The 21,667-nt window shown below is 31.8% G+C and overlaps 1 protein-coding gene across 6 annotated transcripts in view; it reads right to left on the bottom strand.

The window, feature by feature from the left end:
* The window catches only part of LOC118181608 (6-phosphofructo-2-kinase/fructose-2,6-bisphosphatase-like), a 144,295-nt gene that overhangs the window by 58,806 nt on the left and 63,822 nt on the right, over positions 1–21,667 (bottom strand). For all 6 annotated transcript variants that reach the window (XM_085817298.1, XM_085817315.1, XM_085817293.1 and 3 more), the window contains exons 2-8: positions 18,459–18,584; positions 16,030–16,126; positions 15,867–15,930; positions 12,363–12,497; positions 10,634–10,817; positions 9,612–9,685; positions 5,431–5,502 (exon numbers count right to left, since the gene is read on the bottom strand). In XM_085817298.1, the coding sequence (XP_085673424.1) occupies positions 5,431–5,502; positions 9,612–9,685; positions 10,634–10,817; positions 12,363–12,497; positions 15,867–15,930; positions 16,030–16,126; positions 18,459–18,584 (752 nt within the window). The remainder of the gene's footprint in view (positions 1–5,430; positions 5,503–9,611; positions 9,686–10,633; positions 10,818–12,362; positions 12,498–15,866; positions 15,931–16,029; positions 16,127–18,458; positions 18,585–21,667) is intronic.

The following is a 21,667-nucleotide window of genomic DNA, read 5'->3' as shown; positions in this document are numbered from 1 at the left end:
TTGTGGACAAAACAGAGAAAAGCAAATTCCGAGTGTTGATCAAACATTGCTATTTAATGGGCAAAAATACCATGCAAGCTCAGCAACAGCTTGGAAAATGTTATCTAGGTTACTCCATCGAAAACAACTATTTGCCATTCATACGCTAATTTCAATCACGGTCGCCCAGATACAAATGATGTGGTACGCTTGGGTAGGCCAAATGAAGCAGTCGCTCTGGAAAATGTGAAACAAGTGTAGAAAATCTTGATGAATGACCGCAAAGTGAAAGTTCATGAGATTGCCGAGATGCTAAACATATCAGCTGGACGTGCATGTACGATTTTACATAAAAAAGTGTTTACCAAATGGTTGCTACGTGTGCTCCCAATGGAAGATTAGCAACAATGTGTTGACGATTCACAGAGCTGTTTGTCACGTGCGAGGTATGATTTATATCGACTACCTTGGAAGGGAAAATCTATCAACAGCGTCTATTACAGCGAGTTATTAGTGCGTCTGAAGGACGAAATTGCAAAAAAACGACCGCACATAAAGAAGAAAAATCATCTTCCATCAAGACAATGCGCCATGCCACAAGTCAATACAAACACTGGTTACATTGCACGAGTTGGAGTTGGGCTTCACTCTGCTTCCCCACTCAACATACTCCCCAGATCTAGCCCCCAGCAACTACTGGCTGTTTCCTGATCTCAAAAAGATGCTCCAGGAAAAAAAAATTTGGCTCGAATCAGGAAGTCATTGCTGCCACTGAACCATAATTTGTGGGCAAGGACAAATCGTTTTACAAGCATGGTATCGAAAAGTTAGAAAAGCATTGGAATGATTGCATGGCTCTTGATGGTGAATATGCTGAAGAATAAACTTGAATTTCGTGAAATGGGTGTTGTTTTCTTAGTTAGTCCCGGGACTTATTGAACGACGTGTTATTCTTTACCATTAAATTTGAAACTCTTTATCATTACATTTTTGGCATTTATTATTAATATTTAACAATGCTTAAAAACATTTTCACTTGAAACATAGTGAACAGTGAAGATCTTAATCAATGTCAATTTATTTTGCTAACTTTACTGACCACTGTTGCACAAAGTTTGAGTTACGTTGTAAAAAAAAAAAAATAATAATAATAATAAAATAATTGATCCACCTTCGTTTAGTCTTAAATATTACTTATTATTTAATTTCATTTAATCTTATCACCAAGTCTCAAAATAAATATACAACTTTAGATTTTTTCTATACTTTTTAACTCTCCCATTTTCATTTCCACACAATTCATACCACAGCAAATTTCATACATTCACTTATTCGATTTGTTACAGAATCGGGAGCAGGTTTACAAGTTTTAACAAAATTTTCAAGTGGGGGAAAAAAAAAAAAAAAAATGCCATATATATTTGCTGTTTGTATTATGATTTCTGGCGCAAAATCTTACAATGTAATCTGCATCAAACCGATAGTTGAAGTGAAAATTGACAATATCCAGGAATTAAATAAAACAGTACGAACACCAGATTAAAGCAATTTAAATGCCTTAGGCAAAAAAATTTAAAAGACTGACATTCCAGCAACGTACAAAAAGTGAATCTCTCTCGACTGTTAGATGATACTTATGAGTCAGTCGACAGTGACAGATTCTCAAAAGTACTTCTTTCCTCGTATTTAGCAGAGATGATCAGCACTCTATTGTGGATTTAACACTTCTCAGCTTATTGTCTGCTCAATAATCCCAATGCATCTGCCACTTATTGAAAATGTTACATTTGATCAACATTCTGATATTTGCCAGTGGGACTAAACGGTTGGACACTGTAGTAGCAACTTTAGCTGTAATATCCATTAATTTATTCTGTTTCATGCCAGCATGGTCAGAAAAGCAGAAGTAGAGAATTTGGTATCCCCAATATTTTAGAATCTGACTGAGCTCCAAAATTCCAGTAATGATGGGATGTGAGCTAGAAGTATGATCTTTCAGCTACATTAATGTACTCATAGAATACGTGTAGATAATGAAATTTCTGCAGCATTGTTCCAAGAGTAAAGGGTCTGGCTGTAAATGAGATCACTAGTGCCAGATTTATCCTAATGCAGGGACATATCAAGAAGATTAATTTCTAGTCCTCCCATGGTAAAATTTCAAAAGGATTCTCCATCTGTGTATTGATATTAGACATACTGTACTGCTCTAGCAGATGCCTATTCTTAGATCAAATGATTACACACATGATGGAGATGTCTAATACAAATGAGAGCATGAATCATCAAGTAAATGTAAATGAATAGGATACTTGATTTGTGACATGATTTTAAAATAATGCTTGAAACAAAGATGTGCCCATTTTAAATGCAGGGAAATCTCATAGCATTTGACATACAGGCTTTCTACTGGAGATGTTCTAAAAGCTCCGGTGCAGATCCGAAGTGCAGGAGGATTAAGAAGGCCTTGCTGGTCCATAAATAACTGATCCAAAGTCTTTTGAGCAGATATCCAGGAGGTATTTGACAAGACTTCGTGAATGTTCATAATTTTTAAACACTTCTTTTTTAGTAAGATAACATGAGAAAGAAAAGTAAGCTGAAAATAAGACCTATGAATTTACCTCCTTTTCTACAGGACCTGCAAATGAAATTCGAGATCAGGATAAGGAACCTTCTGGCGAAAAAAGTGCACACACAGTATTTTGGGTAGAAAACCTGAAACAATTCTCCTGAGACCATTTATCTTATCTTTTCTATTCAGAGATATTTGCTATTAACTCTCGAAATATTTCAAGTCTGTCCCCTGACAAAACTGCAGGTTGTCCATGTAAACCATTTAATGCATTAAGGATGGATATGGAGGATACAGTAATAATGGTCATGGAGGAGCTGTTTGATTTGCTTTCTATATGGATTTGTATCTCTAGACTCCACAGTCGATTGTGGCCATTAAAATCACCAACCATACGAAATGGTGCTGGTAACTGGCCAATCAAATCCTCCATATCCTTCTGATCAATACACTCATTTGACAAAAGATGGACACTACACACAGAAACTGGTATCCTGATTTTCACATGAATAACTGCTTGAAGAGGTATAACCAAGAGAAAGGCACTTGACAGTTAATGGAGGTAAGCAAGCCTACACCACCACTTGCATGTTCGCTAAAAGTGTTGTCCTTTTTCATCATTGAGCACCTACATAGTATTGTTGAATTTTTGAATGCCTCAGGTACTGCAAAACAAACAGGTTGATAATTATTGATAAGCTACTTAATACTATAAGACCCTGCTGGAAGTTATGACAATTAGGAATGTTTATTAGTATGATGCTGTTTCTTTATTTTATCTAATAAGACATGTTTTGGAAGATCTATGCCTTGGAGAAAATACCTTCAACAGAGCTTCAGCTTGGGTTTCTGTTTATGGCACATTTAATTTCTTTTCAGCTGTCCGTTTCTTGTACTTTTATTTCTGAGCTTTCTGTTGTCTGCTTGGGAGGAGGAGAAGGAGGATTTAAAAATTTTTTCCAGCCAGTTATTTTTGGTTCAGGTGTTTTTTTTTTTTTAAATGTTACGTGATGTTTGAGTACTTCTTGTCTGATAAAATTTGGTGGCTTCAGCTTAAGAAAAGTTTTGTCTTGGTTGACCAGTACTAAACAATTTATTAGTTTCAAGATAGATTTTTTTAATAACCTTAATATACTGTATTTCTTTCACTTCTTTCTATTTAGGGTAGGAGTATGACGGATGGTCAGCATGACAATTTATGCAATCTAGATCAGCAATGCAATCCTGACTTTTATGACCAGTCACAGAATAACAAACACAAGCTAAGTTTCTGCAGCATGCAGCTTTTGCACTGCTGACACTGAAAACAATGCAGTGCGTTTGGCATGTAAAGTCTGATGGAACAATTCCAGTACCCCACACCTTAATGGACTTTGCTAGTTCTGGAGATGAGAATGTCAGGATAATATGTTTTACATTTAAAAGTTGCCCGTCCCTATGGATTTGGCGAGACCCACTTTCAGCCATTTCTTCCTCAGAGACTTATCGGGTCTACTTCTGAAAAGACAGCTCTGAACATTTGAAAAAATGTGAAGACACACTAACAGAAGCTCACCCATGAATGTCATTTTTAGGAGAGAAGAGGATTGAGCAAAAGGATTGATCGATCAGCAGAGATCTTGAACGTAGCATTTTTATACTTTTTGGCTACCCAGCTATATGTTACGGAATAGGAGTGGTGATAGATTTTTTATTTTACCAGAGATAACTAAGAACTTAAAATATTCGATATTTTAGCTAACATTGCATTTCCACGAGATTGGGAGAACAGTTTTTAGTTGGCATATCATATATAGATAAGATTTGAGCCAGATTATACATATAAATGTCTATGTGAATATTGACACTGGTAGGGACAGGTAAGTGACTCCTGGTTGGACTGAAGCAGAGGTAAAGCAGCATGTTGGGAACAGTGTTTCACCCCTCAACTACCAGGATTCTCCTTTCCAGTTGTACCGGTCTCCATTCACCACAAACAAGTAGGTGGTTTTCTCATTAAGGTAAGACAGACACAAAAAGTTGAAACTGCACTTTGCAATAAGCCCATTCTCCGTCAGAGGAAACTACAAGGCAGAAGTGAAACCTGAAGAGAGATAAAAAGTGGAAAGGTCACTGATGTTTCGAGACTGTGATACACAATCACCAAGAAAGTAATCCCTACAAGGATCTTTGTCTGCTGTGCTTTAGCTGGGCATATTGGAATGGTCTTCATGCTAGGCTCTCCACTAACTTCACCCATTCTGCTCACCGACAACCCTCCTGCCATAGTAAGGAGACATAGCAAGACTTGGGAGAATGTACAAGCTATATGGTAATATGCACACTGTTTAAAGAAGAGACAGAAATAAAAATAACTGGTTTTCTGAACACATGGATATATTGCAAGTAGGATCAGCCAGCCATGTGAAGTCCTCCTGCCATCACATACATACTCATCCACCCAGCAAGGTTTTCAGCCAACAGAAGCTAAAAGTAAGAGGATGGCCAGCAACTTAAAAACATAAAAAAAGGCTCTACATGAATCACTTGAATGTTCCGCTAATATCTATTTAAAAGATACACTTAGGTGCTCGTGTTTACAACTGTTACCAAAGTCAGTATTAGGTGGTTTATGTTGCTGTATTTCACTGTGCTACAGCCTGTTTTCACTTGTCTTAAATTTTGTAAGAGTAGGTTTATTTATTCATTTCCACAACTGTGACTATCCACTGCAAACGGTAAATAGTTGAACTTACAGATACTGAATGAGTAAGTACAAGGACATGATTGCTCAATCATATTTTAAATTTTAAAGCTAGCTAGCTTTATAATGCTTCTCACAACAGCAAAATAGTTTATTACATGATATAAAAGAAACACAGGAAAAAACGTCTTACATCCCATCCTCGGTCAGACAATTCGGCATCACCACCTATTCTACCTTTCAGGTTCAATATACTTTCACCATGCTGAAAGAAATAATTTGATTTTACAAAATGGAAGCATACTTCTAATTTTTTAAGTAATCCATATCATAAAGTAATCTACATTTTACAAGTTAGCTATGTATTTCATGCAAAAAAGTTCTTAGTAAAATATGTATGAAATTTAAAACTTGATGCAAATATTAGAGAAATTTTACCTATCAAAAATGAAATTAAGGGGGAAACATAAGTTGCCAATACAACAATCATTTTTCCTTAATGAGTTACTATAACTGAATTATAAAAAATTGTAATTTTTAACTATGAATTTTATATAAACCTTATTAGTCTACAGAAATAGATTATCAGCATCTGAGGACTTTAAAAAGATACATTTTTCTTAACTTATTCTCTAATGTGAAAACTGAATTCCACCTTAGTAGAAATTGCCTAATTTTCAGAATGTGCCAAAAACCTAGCAACCATGAGCATAAACATCCTTCAGCCTAGCAATGGTCCCATTTTGGTATGCATTCTTTTTGTTGAATATAAAGTTCCATTGGTTTTTAAGATAAGTTGTGCTATTTTTTGCCTTCAATTTAATTTTAAAATACTGCTTGTGGAATTTGCCAGCAATGGAAGAAATGGCAGTAAAATTGCAGCAGGAAACCAAGATTTTGCCATAAATTACTAAAGGGAACAACGATGACATCTGTTTCGCAGACAGCCAGTGCAGTGTCGAGTTAGTGGAATTATGTGCATTTTTACCTACAACAGATCGCTGTACATATGGAGAACTGTAATAAAACTTTAAAAAAGGATTTTCCGAAAAATGTTTAGTTTTTTAATTGTATCATATAGTCGTTATTTAATAGTTAAAATTTATATTTTAAAAATTTTAAAGTGTTTTTAATTTTGATACATTGGTTAAACAATTTACAACAAATATCAACAATTTGATAATTTTTTAAAAACAAAGTCAAGAAATTTGCCAACTTGCATCCAATAATTAATTTTCACCTTTTGAACTTAAAAAAAAAAAAAAAAAAAAATGCCACATTGCACCAAGGTGCTTGTGTTAATACATAAGTACAGGAAAAAGAAACAGACATCAGCAAAGGTTAGTACGTTAATCTCTTAAATTTATAACAAAATTGTAATACTAGATTACAGAGTACTGAAAGCTAGATTTTGAATATTTAAAAATAGTTCTTTTCGTTAACATTTCTCCCATCAATGACTGCAAAACGTTATTATAATACTTATGAAAAATTTATACACACTGCTCGCAATTTATGCAAATTTTAGAGTAGACGCACGTCACTGAGTTATGCAAATGATGTGAAATGTGCAGCTTTCCGACGCACGTGAAGTAAGATATAATGGAAGGAACGTGCAGAATGGGCAATATTCGTGTCGTTATTTCTGCCAGACGAATTATTGAATAAAGTTGTTTTTTTCCTGGAGGATACGTGAAATAGGAGAGAATGCCAGACCGCCGTCAACGAAGGAGCTTCCAGCATATAAACGATTTTACGAAGGGTATGGTGATCGGACTGAGAAGGGCGGGTTGGTCCTTATGTCAAATTGCAGCTTATACCCACATGGATGCGAGCACGGTGCATCGGCTATGGCGAACATGGTTGGAACAAGGAAATGTGGGAAGAAGGAGGGGTGCAGATGCAGCCAGAGTGACGTCAGCACGCGTGGATCGACGCATTCGCCGACAAGCTGTGGTGGTCCCGCAAGTCACTTGTACCACGATTCTGCAGCATGTGCAAGATACCTGGATGTTCCCGTATCGAACAGAACCATTTCCCGTCGATTGGTTGAACGTGCCCTGCACTCTCAGCATCCGTTAAGAAGACTGCCATTGACCCCACAGCATAGATGGCAACGTTTAGAATGGTGCCGGACTGGAGCAGCGTGGATGACAGAATGGCAAAACGTCATGTTCTCAGATGAGTCACGCTTCTGTTTATCCAGTGACAGTCGCTGCATACGTGTGTGGCGTCAACACGGAGACAGAGCTAATCCGGCAGTAACTGTGGAACGCCCCACCATGCAACAACGTGGCATAATGGTTTGGGGCGCTATTGCGTACGATTCCAGGTCATCTCTAGTTCGTATTCAGGGCACTGTGGAACGCCCCACCATGCAACAACGTGGCATAATGGTTTGGGGCGCTATTGCGTACGATTCCAGGTCATCTCTAGTTCGTATTCAGGGCACTATGACGGCCCAACGATACTTGGATAACGTACTGCGGCCGATGACAATCCCCTACCTTCAGGGGCTGACCAATGCAATTTTTCAGCAGGATAATGCCTGACCACACAGTGCTTGCATCTGCCAACATGCTTTGCAAGGTATACACAGACGCTTCCCTGGCCCCCGTACTCTCCTGACCTGTCACCAATCGAACATGAATGTGTGTGGGATGCGATTGGATGCCGTTTGCAGACTCTGCCCCTGCCTCGTTCAGAAGACTAACTGTGGCAAATGGTTGAAAGGGAATGGAGAGGCATCCCTCAGGACACCATCCACACTCTTATTGCCTAGACGTGTTTCTTCATGCATCACTGTCCGCGTTGGTCCTACATTCTGCTGAGCTGATGCCGTTCTCACTTTGTATTCTGACAATCATTTTTGAAATAAAGGTCACTTATTGCTGCTTGCTGTTTCTGTCTTTTTTCCAAATTCCATCACTTTCTGACCACTCCTTCTTGGTGTTGCATTTTCAATGTCGAGCAATGTATATACAAAAATTATTTATTACAATAACTAATGTTAACCATTATACAATGGGATGTCTCATTAAAAAAAACACGATTTCCACCAGAAGGAAAATAAACATTCATTCCTTAATTTACACTGAATATTTGTTTAAAAAAAACTAATTCTGATCTTCAGACTACAATTAGCATATATGCAAACTCAGACCTGCAAGATCTGTATATATTTGAAGTGGGAAAATAAACTAACTTTATATCCAAATAAGATAATCATCAACAGTCAAACTACAATCATTCAAATATATATAAATTAAGTTTATAATGATGGCAAGAAAGAAATACTGAGATTTAGATAATTTTTCAGTGCTCATCGATTAAAATAATTCATGTCAATTTTTCTACTCGAATTCCAAGGGGGGGAGGGGGGGAAGATGAATGGGAAACAGAACACTATTATTATAGCAACTTGAAAATTCAATTCTTATTTAAGAATAGAATGCAATCTCTAAAATCAGTACGCGTGATTAAATTAACAATAAATAGTGTAGTTATGAAAAGAATACCGGTCCTTAGGCAGAAAACTCATGTAAAAGCAAATATATTGATTGTACAAGAGCATATCTTGTACAATACTTTTATTTTAAGATCTAATAATTTGTTTTAACATGTAGTAATTTAATGCCGTAGTTAAAAAAATTCAAATGCTATAATATAGAACATTTTAAATGACATTTTAATGGGTGAATGCATTCTTAAATAACATTTTAATGTTTGAATTTATTCTGAATATCTCAGTATTTTATTGATAGAGGAAAAAAATGTTAATGCATTCAGTATCAGGCATTAGTAAGGAATGATGATTACTGCATCAAGCACTTACATCTGCAGTTATACTTAAATATCCATTTAAAATGTTACGTAATAATGAGAAAAATTAGAGTTAAATATGATAATGGAATGAAATATAACTTGCTTTCTCAAATTACATTGCCTAAAATAAAAATAACAGTCAAATTTGAATTACTGATATTCAGTTTAATGATATCACTGACTTACAAAATGTAAAGCAAAACTAGTATCAAATTTTCATGAATTCAACAATCAGTTTTCTCAGTTTAACAATATCATTTCATAAAAAATTGAAGTCTTCTAAAAGCCATGACATGTGCCTCCATTTTCACTGCTTATAGTTTTCCCTTTCTTTCTCCACAAGAAGTTTTTGACAGAATTGACACAGTGAACATGCAACAAAGTTACATAAATTGTGGTTCAAACTGTGACATCACAAATTCATGATTTATAAACCATTAAAAAATTTAAGATAAACACAATGCAGATGTGGAATCATGCACTTCTAAGAATAAAGATAGTAAGTATATATCTGTACATTTTTTTTTTCAATAATTTAAAAACACATACCCGGGTTAAATAAATGGAACGTGGAAGAATATGGATGTTCATCAAGTAATATACAACTCGACTCTGGATGTGACCTGAAAATACACAAAAAACATTTGACCTAGCAAAAAAAAAAAAAAAAAAAAAGAAAGAAAGAAAGAAAGAAAAGAAAAGAAAGAAAGAAAAAAAATCAAATAAAAATGTAACAAAAGAAATGTATGGCTTAGTTATAAGGGTCACATGGATTATTATGATTATAAAAGTGTTATTAATCACTATAAAAGGAGAAAAGAAAAGAATTATCACATATCTGATGATGTTCTCAGTAACTAAACCATGCGTTTGTTTTGTTGAAATTTGTATTTACTTTCAAAATTTAACTAATATTGCATCTTTCAAGACTAATAAAGAGCCAAATACAAAATATGAAATTTGTCATTTAAAATAATAATAAAAAAAATTATAACCAGAACTAAATCAAAAAATATTAAATGTTCAGTCAGTATCAAAATTGTCACAAATAGAACATTTACTTTCAATACACATTTCTTTAAATACTTTATACTTTACATTGCATTATTAATTAGTACTATGATATTGGTCAATAAAATGTTTATATATATATAGAGAGAGAGAGGGATTGACATAAATGCATCAAAAATAAACACAAAATGTATTTTGGATAAGGGAAAAACCAATTCTGAGAAACTGAATGTAAAAATTATTATTAAGTTTTAATATTAAAACAATTAATGAATGAAAAATAATACCTAAGGCATATATATATAAACTGCATATGAAAAAGCAAGCAAGGACTATCTTCCTACTGCAAGCAAAGCTTTGCATATGATTTTTTTAAGGGAAATTGGTTTACATTAATCTTACATGTGGAAGTACAAATTGAGAGGGAGAAGTGCAATAAACACAATTTAAAAAATATAAAATGCTTTTCAAACAAAAAAAAATGGACAATATGGATCTATATTGATGCAAAAAATAAAAACTATTAAATCTACATGAGGAAAACAGAAACAAGTGATAACCTTCATGCCTGTGCACCAGGACTTTCTCTCCAGCATTAAATATCTTCATAAAAGAATAAGCTCTTTCTAAATCCTCATCAAGGGATTGGTAAGCTTTCTGATAATGTTCTATCCTCTGCATGAAATCACGCAGTGCTTCTTCTTTGTCACTATCTTTATAATCAGGGCTGTGAACTTTAACTTCCTGTAAAAAGTGCATAGGTGCTAATTATCATTTAGCACAAATGAATGTTATAATTGCAAATATACAATAGCTAATGACATAGTACAGTTTATCTTGCATTTTGATAAATTTAAATGAAAGATTTTAAAAATAAACTTAACTGTATTCATACTTTTTATTTTAAATATCCAAAATAAAATGCTTCTGCTTTAGTTTTAAACTATGCAAAATAATTTTTGATAAGGAATAATTACACAAAGGCAACTTCAAAATCATATTCACATTTCTACTTGTATATTTCTTTTCTTTCATAATAATTTTATCAAAAATATTTGAAATATGCAGTAAAAGAATTAACTGGTTCATCCCACTTCATTTAACAAAGCTTAAAAAGAAAAATTACTAATTTATGCATGTGATGGAATTGCTATGAACAAAATAGGAATAATACAGAAAGTGAGCACATTTTTACTCAAAAACTAAAAAGTATTTTGTTATAAAGTTTTACAGTTTCAAAAGCTTTTTAAATATCACCATGAACTGAAAGCAACTTCTTTTTAATGACCTTTGAACAGCCCATCTTGCTTAGCCATGAAGTTGATGTGAACAACTTCAAATTTTTATTTAATCTCAATTTTTATCTCAAGCTCAATCTCAAATTTTTATTTAATTTTTCATATCAGATTTTTAAGGGAAAACAAAATGTAAAGGAAAATAAGGAAATCCTGAAAAGGCAATGTTTACAGAGCTAAAATAACCCCCAAAGGAAAGAAAGAGAAAAGAAACTATTGGGGAAAAGGAACAATTAAATATAAAGAATTGTCATAAATAACTCTAAATGATTAAAAGGAAATGCACATAATGCAGCCAAAATATTCAACTTCCGAGAGAAAAAAATAAGGCTCAGTCAAAATAAATATGAATAGGTCTTCTTGAAATTTACCAGAAAAACCTTTTTAGAACAAAATATAGCATGAAATTTGTCTTTTACTGGTAAACATATGTGCATCAGCTGTACAATAAAGCTTTTACATATAACTTTTCATTCTATCCTGATTTTTATAATATTTATCTTTCGCATAAATATATATGTAGAATAACTTTCAAAATACAATTACTTTCTCTAGTCATTTTAAAAAATTTATGAAGTTACAAGTGTTCATATTAAAAACAGATTTTCATTATAGGCATGTATATGCAATGGTATCTTATTACGTCAACATTCTTGCCGTCATTAGTCAATGCTTGAATAAATGTCAAAAGTTCTTTCACATGAATAAAATTTTAATTCAAACTTTTCTTCCACCCTTTAACATGCATAATTAAATGCAAACTTTAAACAATACATAATATATATTATGCCTTGTTTAAATAAATAGTATTGATTTTTATTAGAATTTACCATTCCAATGTCAGATACTTTATAATAATTTAAAGATATTTTTCAATAATTAAATTATAAAGTAAGTTGCTAAATTGCATTGTGGATACAATATTAAATATGATTTTATGGTAAAACACTCACAAATGAGAACAAAAAACAATACAAAAATACTGTTTACATACCCTAATGTTTACTTCAATGATACCTGGATCATTGCACACAGATTCGATGAAAAATAACTTAAAACCATGTTTTTCACATACAAAATCATAAATTAGCTTTCTTCTGTCCCGTGTTGTATTTGTTGCATCATAAACCTACGAGATAAAACAATTTCTTTTAAAGACTAAAATGGTCTTCTATCTACTTTTGACAATTATGTAATACTTAGTGATGCAATTAATATATTAAAAATAGAAGCATAAAATGTTTTTACTTTTAAAATATATACAACTATAAGCTTTCTTTTCTTAAATCCCATTAACTCTGAAATACTTTTCTAAAATGTTTTTATAGTACCATAGATGTTTCCAAATAGCTTCTGAATATTATTAAAAACATATAAGATGTTAGAAACTTTCACCATATAGAAAACATATCCCCCCAGAGAAATAATCCCACAGCTTTGGTCATTTAAATGCATGCTTAAATTTTCTGTTTTAAAGGAGTATCAAGCAATTATACTTTGAATATCTTCTGTAAATAAAATGAATATTCATAAATATCAAATTAATGCTATTTCAACAACTGAAGATCTAAAGATGAATGTAAAACCTTTTTCGGGAGAGGAAGGGAAAGAAGAAATAAATGCTTTTAGCTACAAATAAAATTAATTAGCTGTCAAAACAATACAATGCACCTTAAATTATTCTTGATTTCACATACATGAAAAAAAAAAAAAAAAAAAAAAAAAAGAAGAAGAATGCATCATCTCTACATATAATAAAAGAGTCAGTCCGTGTGTGTGTGTGTCTTTCGTTCGCGCTGCGTGTAAGCTAATAGACACATGGCTACGAAATTTGGTACACAGCTGCACCTAGACAAGAGCCAGTGCACCCCGAAGCGATTTTTTTTCGAAATTCGAATTCGAATTTTTTTTATTTTATGTTTTGTGACGAAATCGCATCATTTTCAGACATAATGGACAATAGGAAAGTGAGATTTTACTCTACGCACTCCATTTTCACATCGTCATGAAACGTAGGCACTTAGCTATTTTACGAACTTAAAATAATTTCGTGTTTCAATAAATCGATTAAATACGAATTTATTTAACAAAGTGAGCTTAACACCTTTTCAATGGAATTTTTTCTAAAAACGTTTATGTTTAAAAATGTACAGTTTATTTTTCTTTGATTTTTGGACACGTTAAACTTTCATCCTTGCGACTGCTTATACAAAAAGAATTTTGGAAAAATGATATTTTGCATTTATATAAATTTTAATTGAAGCTCCCGAGTACACTTCTCACATCTTACATCTTTACAAATGTGATTTTGGCAATGTTCCAACTAAAATCCCTAACAGGATAAACTGATGTCGCTTTTTCCGCGGCGGGGGGAAAATATAGTTATAACACACAGGAACGATGATATGGTAAGATGTGCAAATCCCGGCACTGTGCCGCATATGATATTTCAAATTTGTTTCAATAATGTTGTTATTGTTTTCAATAAATAATAAAAAGACAACTAAGGTGAATTAAATGACTCAACACTTCAGAACGAAGATATCATAGGCAACAATTTTCCTTTCTTATTGTTGTTGATAGATTTTTGATGAAATCACATCATTTTTAATAGTTTCATTCTTTAGAAATATGGGTTTGGCAACAATTTTTCATCGTATTTCTTATGGCACTGTTTTTAAGAGATTGGCATATTTTATTGCCTTTTTTTATATATATAACACATTTTTATTGATGTTTTTTACAAAGTTGTTCTGCAGAGTAAAATTCTGCACGGAATTTTTTGTTTTTTGAGTTTCATGTTATTAAGTTTTTTGAGTTTCATGTTATTATTTGTTTCTTTCATGTTATTTTTTGCTTATTTCACTGTTTGTAAGATATTGAAAAGTTTTGCATGATTTTTTTCCTTCAACGGAAAGTTGGTTAATTTTTTTATTAGGATAATTAATAGTTGTATTAAGGGATATAGCTTATTTTGTTGTAATTTTTGGTGCTACTTTGGTAGACGGTTGCACGGATTTTGGCAATTTTTCTTTTGGCGAGTAATACGACTTATGGTAAACCCATTGCTGGATAAGTTATTTATGGTAACCGATACTTTGTTGTCATTTTATTTAAAAAATAATGCGTTTTATTATGCATAAATTCTGTGTTTTAAATATTATTTATCGCTTCTAAATATTAAAAATCAACTTCATTTTTTTATTTTTCATTTTTATTTGAAATAAAAATTTTGTTGTTTATAGTATTTTATATAATTTTATGTTGCAGATGATGTAATCAATAACGTCACCTTACTTAAAACGTAATTGGTTTTATTAATATCTATAAATTTAATCTAATGTTTTAAACATTATTTATGGCTGTTAAATATTAAAATATAATTTTGCATTTGTTTTAAAAATGATTTTATTATGAACTGTTTATTATGGTTAATTTATTTATTAGGATAATTAATATTTATATTAAGGGATATTGCTTCATTGTAATTTTGTTATACATAATAACTTTTTTTTATGAAGTGGTTCTGCAGAGTAAAATTCTATGCAGTTTTTAAATTTAATGTTTGGTGTGTTCCCTTCAGCCATTTTTCCGGTACATTTAAAAGCCAGATGAAGGCTGGCAGCGAAGCTGCTAGTAAATTATATATTTACAATGCATGCAATTTTTATACAAAAAATATTATATAGAAAAAGCAAATGCACATGAAATAAAAAACATACATTGCTAGGAAAATATATTTTAAAGAATTTAAAGTTTAGCATATTTATTACAAAAAGGCATGCAAAAAATTCACATAAATGGTAAATCAAATTCAAGTTATTACAGCCAAACAAAAGAGGATTTACACAAATTATATGCCTTAACACATAGATTAATTAACTTTAAATATATTCAGAGAAAAAAAATTCCATGCAGAATAAACAGCTAGAAGAATCTTTTCATAGAAAAAAAGGGTGGGGAAACGTTTTTCCCATTTAATTTCAAAAGAGAAATACAAAAATTTTTCAAATATTTCTACAGCTTCGAAAGCATAAAACTAAGAAATTTTAATTTTTGTAATTGCATAATATGAAGCACACACAAATTTAACCAAGTACAATGGTTTAATTTTTAACAGCACATGTAAACAATGATTATGTTCTCATAAACTGACTATACAGGCTTTCAGTACAACTACTATGGATTTAATATATAAATGAAATTTAAACAAAATAATTAAATCTGTTTTCTAATTTTTCTGCTTATAACACAAATTTTTATTTATTCTGTTGCAGTACGTTTTCCATTATAAAATTAGACTTCTCAAATCGAACTGACCATAAGTTCTTGAACTTTACCTTTTTGTTGAAACATTTTTAAGAACTTAATACTAAATTATAAACAAATTTTATTACTTCTTAAAGTTGATAGTTAAATAACTATGCTATAAAAGTGACAAGTTATCATATAAAATATAAAAACATTAAAAAAAATGGTCAAATACAAAATATCATACTGCAACTTCGCCTTCACTTTCTAGCCACTTGCAGACATCTTCCAAAGCATCCAATGCACATTTACTGTGAATCAGAGTAAAAATTTTAAACAATCAAAACTGCATAAATTTTCTAAAATTTTGAAATTGTTTACGAAAAAAAGGTTACAGAATTTAATATTACTTTCGAATGGCCATAGCTTCCTTATTATCAGGACGGAAGAAATCATGACTTCTGTATGCTTCTGTTGCTAACCGGCGATATTCTCCAACATTAAAAACTAAAATTATAAAAGATATTTATCAATGCTACAAAAAACATTTGAAAAAGTAAGCAAATATACTGACAACAGCATTCTGTTAGTATTACTTAGTATAATACCTTAATCGAAAATAGTCAAGAACATAGCATTGCTTTTACATCTATATTTACATCGGTTGCAAATCCAGGATTTTTGTGAGGGGGCTGAGGTAAAAAATTTTGTATCATAAAGACGTTTCCAAATTCTACTATATTATTGAATTACAAAGACCATTACAATACGTTTGATAATTTAATAAAAATATAATGAAATAACAGCCATAAAACATTTTCAGTCACGTCAAGGCTAGAAGTATGAATGGAATGACTACAAAAGCAGGAAAATTTGATCCTTTGTCAAGATAGAAAATATTGCCAGTCCCCCTTTTTTTTAAAGAAAAAGGGAGATAAAGAACAGAAAAGTGCAGTCAATGATTTAAAATAGTAAAGAATTCTGGTTAGTTTTGAGAAAGGCTGCAGCCTCACAGCACCCACCCCCTGGACTTGGCACTGATCCACATGATCAAGGTAGCTAATATTTATGGGTAAATATTATTTTATAAGCACCTCATGGATCTAAATTGAAGGTGAGAATATTAACCATACGGATTGGTTAATCAGATCTTCAAACCCAAAATCTTATACAGAATATATCCAGAACGCAAATGAAATTCTCTTAATCTATCTGAAAACTCCTAGACCTGAATGTTTAATCTCACAATATTTGTTCGAGATTCTCTTGTGCTGATGAGCCTTAAGCATGACCATGCATGTATCATATCTGAAAAGGTTTTTTTAGTGGTGGGGTTAATCTACCTATATCAATACATCATTAAAACTGATCCATCAATTCTAGAGATATTCAACCAAATATAAAAATTCTCTTACTTTTGAAAACTAGTATACTTAGAAGTGTATAAATGAACTAAAATTTTAATTTAGCAACACTGTGGACTTCCCATCTGGAGGAAAAGGTTAGGGAACGTTCGATGCACAACCAGTATGAGTTTGAACTGCATAGAATTGCACAATTACCAGTAGTATTTGTTTTCGAAAACTTTCTTCTACTGCATTCTGAAAATGAGTGCCATCAATTGAGCAGTTTGTTATCAGAATTTGCTTCAGGTTTTCAGCACAGTGAAACAGAAACTTATGCAAAGCTTCAGTAAGCCTTTGGAGATCATGTTTTTTTCAGGTGCACAAGTTATAATTGGCCAAAACTGGTGGCCCACAAGACGCATATGGACCTCAAAGCACTTTTATCTAGCCTGAGAAGGCATTTCAATTATGTATTTGTCACAGGGATTGCAAGATTTTAGTTAATTGAAGTTAGAGTTTATATTACTTTCATTTCCATTTAAAATGGACACAACAGAAAGAATAACACACCAGAAAACCAATATATGGAGCTAATTTACAATGTGATATAAAACTTATTTAAAGGTTTGAAAGTACAGATTTTATTACTTTCAATGGTACATGTCAAAAAATAAATAAGCTTGGTTATGAATTTCAGCACCAAGAATAATTGCTTTGTATGAAAATAATTCATATGTGAACAGCTTTTTGTTTCACGGCTGAAAATTAATAAGAACCCAATTGACCAATGAGCATCTATAATCCATGATGAATATAATTTCTAGTAATTTTTTTCTCCATGGCTACAAACTTTGTCAGAATAGAAATGACATCAAGTGCCCAGTTGTAGAAAGAAATTAAGAAGTTCATGATTATTTACATATAGATTTTTACTTATGAGTCAGAGAATGTATTTTTATTTATATGTCAAAAAAGAAAAATTGAATATATAAGATATATTCAATTTTTCTTTTTTTATATAGGCTATTAATATTTATTCTGAAGTTTTGTCCTACTGCATAAATTTTCTCCAAAAACTTAAGACTTTATTTTAGTTTAAATTTAAGTAAGTTATTTAATGATTAACTAAAAATGTTGGAATTATTTGAAAGAAATGTTAGTCTAAGAATTGTTAAGAAATTAAGAATTATTAAGAAATGCTAGTCTAATATTTAACTATCAATATATTTGAATTCCAAAGAACAACCAACAAAAATGTCTTATGGGTATTAGACTTCGGATAGAAAATTTTAATTTTTTCCCTTTGTTATATTAATATTGTATATATATGTTTTGATAAATATTTAGCATGTGAAAATGTATTTAAAACATTTTTTATTTTATAAAAATATTCTGGTCCATCAGTTTTCAGTTTGTGCATTGGGCTCGCATGTAATTTCAGTACCAAGCTAAAACATATGTATGGAAATAGCAGAAAAATAAAGAAAATTTACCTCTTGTTTTGATGCCAATCCAATTAAGATAATGCGTCAACTTTTTTGAAATGTAGGTCTTTCCCCTAGCTGGTAAACCAACCATGGCGATAACATGTGGCAAATTGACATAATTTGTCCGGTCACCTTAAAATTAAATTTCGCATTATGCAACTAAAAACTTATTACATACATATTATAGCAAAATTTAATAAATTATAAATGTGCTGATTTGTTAATATTCACAAACACAGCATTAAAAAAGCATTTAATAAAAGTAGACATAAATGCAGAATTCAGACATGACAGACAAACCCAAAAAAAAAAAAAAAAAAAATCATCTATTTCATTTAATTATAATCCCCATCTCCCCCCCCCTTTTTTTTTTCAATGTCCAGGCTGATTTTGCAATAATCACTTCCTTATTATTATGTGCCAGTATACGGTCAATTAAAAACCAAATCTTCTGTTATTTTTAATATAAATGAAAACAAAAATTATATTGAATGCAATTGTTCCAATAAATACTATAAGCAAACACTATTAAATTCTATTTACCAAATATGACACACAGGATACTGAGGAAAAGAAATGGTACAAAACACGTAAGAAAAAGAGACTATGATGATGATTTAAAAAAAAAAAAAAAGACTTTTGAAAGCGTTTATAAACAAATGGTTTGTTTGATTGATTGATTGATTGATTTGATTATGGCAAAGCACTGCCTAAGGGAAGGGATGCCTTCACGGAGGACTTTCTAAGGGAAACTTGCTCATATACAGGTTGCACATGGGGAAAACCACGAAAGCACCCAGGCAGCCAGCTTGTTTGCGGAATTAGAACCTCGAAATAAACTACCAGTGTTCAGCAACTTAAACTGTTCAGCCGCTGGTGGGCTCATAAACAAATGGAAAATGTGCTCTTCCTGGAATTAAATTTATTGTGCAGAATCAGAACAAAGGCAAGGAATTAACAGATTTCCTTTCAAGAGTGAACCGAACGGCTGATTACAGTTTTTTTTAAAAAGTTTTACTGTTTGTTTTCCTCCTCATGCCAAATATCATATTTCTGCTAAAGAAAAATAAATTGTGTTTTGTAAAGCATCTTGGACACTTTCCAAAAAACCATATAAAAAAAAATAATTTGCACCTAAAGATCTTCAAAAAGAATTTTTCTGGGCTAAGAATAAATTTTAATTCAAATTTTCACCGCTAGATAGCGCTATAATTATAAAGCTATAATTAGCACTATAATTATTAGCACATTATAAAAGAAAAATTATACAACATTTATTCTGTTACACTTGCGAGTTTATTACAAGACTACTATTACATTAGTCCACTTGCTTTGATGCATTTGATTGCATCTGTTTTGTATTAGCTGAGAAATGCTTGGCGCCAGAGCGGAATGTTGGCTAATGTTGCATGCGCCGCCGGAATTGGCACTGAAATGTATTCTATGAAAAACTTGATTTTGTGGTACTTTGGAAGTTGAGATTCATATGTTACGCTGTAAGGTGGAACTTAGCACCTGAGTGTCGCTATGGAAAATAAAGGTATTTAAACTGAGTAATGTGTGTGGAGTTATTTTATTACGATATACAGCTATCGACGGGAAATAGAGTAAGTCACTTCAAGTTTTAAGGCCGATCAGAGCCGGAACAGCTAATGAAGTTTATGAGAGTGCAAATTTACTTTCGGTTTGTGAAATGAAGAATTATATAGGATACTTCAAGATTGAAGTTCTGTAGAAACAAAAGGGTAATTACACTCCTCCTTTTTGAAGCTTATTGTACCATTTTGAAGCTCTTTATTTGTTTATTGACTTTTGCTAAATAAAATGTCACTAAAGGAGATAGATACTATTAGCAAAAAAACTTATATTGAAAACCCAGTTAACAAAGTTAAAACAAAAGGTTGCAGACGAAAATGTCCAAGGAAGTGACTTGGAAGTACTAAAGAATAAATTTAAAGTGTTTGAGACAGAAATAAATTCTAGTTTCGATTTTTTGTTCGGGTTATGTACGGAAGAAAGTATTGATGCTTATGTAAAAGAGAAAGAAGAGATTGACGATATTCTCTTAGATGTAGAAGTCGAATTAAATCGTAAATTAGCTAAACTTTCCAAAGAAATTAAATCGGAGCTTTCGGTTTGCACGAATACTGAGAACAATGTTAAATTACCCAAAATTAATTTGCCAACGTTTTGGGGTAACTTATACATGAGTGGCTTTCATTTAAAGATATTTTTTTAGCCAATGTTGATTCAAATCCTAATTTAACGGATGCAGTCAAATTACAGTACTTAAAATCTGCTCTAAGAGGAGATGCTTATCGTATTGTGCAGTCAATATCTATAGTTGACTCTAATTATAAATTAGCCTTTTCATTTCTAGAAGAAAGGTTCTCTAATTACCGTAAACAAGTGTATGCTCATGTGAGATGATTTATGAATATGCATCCTATGCAAAATGAGTCTGCGTCAGCAATATTAAACTTAATTGACATTACAAATGAATGCGCGAGATCATTAGAAGTTTTAAATCAGAGTGTTAACGGTTTTTCTTCCAATGTGTTTGCATACATTTTAGGGCAAAAATTAGATCCTAACACCAAAATATGGTGGGAAAGAAAATTAGAGAAAGAGAATTTGCCTAATTTAACAGATCTTATAGAATTTCTTAAAGATCATGCAAGAACTCTCAACGCTTCAAATACTGTGACTAACACAAAAAAAGTTCCACATAGAGTTACCGCTGTTGTTTCTAATGCAAATGAAAAACATATGCAGAATTCGTGTAGGTTATATAATTTGAGCAATCACAAGCTTTTTAATTGTCCCAAATTTCAGAAATTAAATGTAAAATAAAGGGTAGAATTTGTGATAAAACAGAATTTATGTTTTTGTTGTTTTAATTTGCACAGTGTGAGAAATTGCCGTTCTAATTACTCGTGCAAGAAGTGTAAGGAAAAACATAGCTTTCTCTTGTGTTATCAAAATGAAAATAATTCTGTTGGAACCACAGTAGAAACAGCAGACACTTTAGATCAGGAGTTGGGTGATCAAAACAGCAATGCGTTAAATGTACACGCACCTGCATTTCAAGCTAAAATTCAAAACGAAACCTTTACAGCCGCTACGGATACTAACAGTGGGAAAAACGTGATTTTATCTACTGCCTTTGTATTCATTGAGACTAATGAGAAGACAATAAAGGTGATTTTATAATT

The sequence above is a fragment of the Stegodyphus dumicola genome, chromosome 1 (assembly GCF_044657685.1).
Source record: "Stegodyphus dumicola isolate Sdum_Otavi_A_Nest chromosome 1, ASM4465768v1".
In the NCBI taxonomy this organism is placed as follows: Eukaryota; Metazoa; Arthropoda; class Arachnida; order Araneae; family Eresidae; genus Stegodyphus; species Stegodyphus dumicola.
Note: the sequence above shows the minus strand (reverse complement) of the source record. Positions and strands in the feature narration are given on the sequence as shown.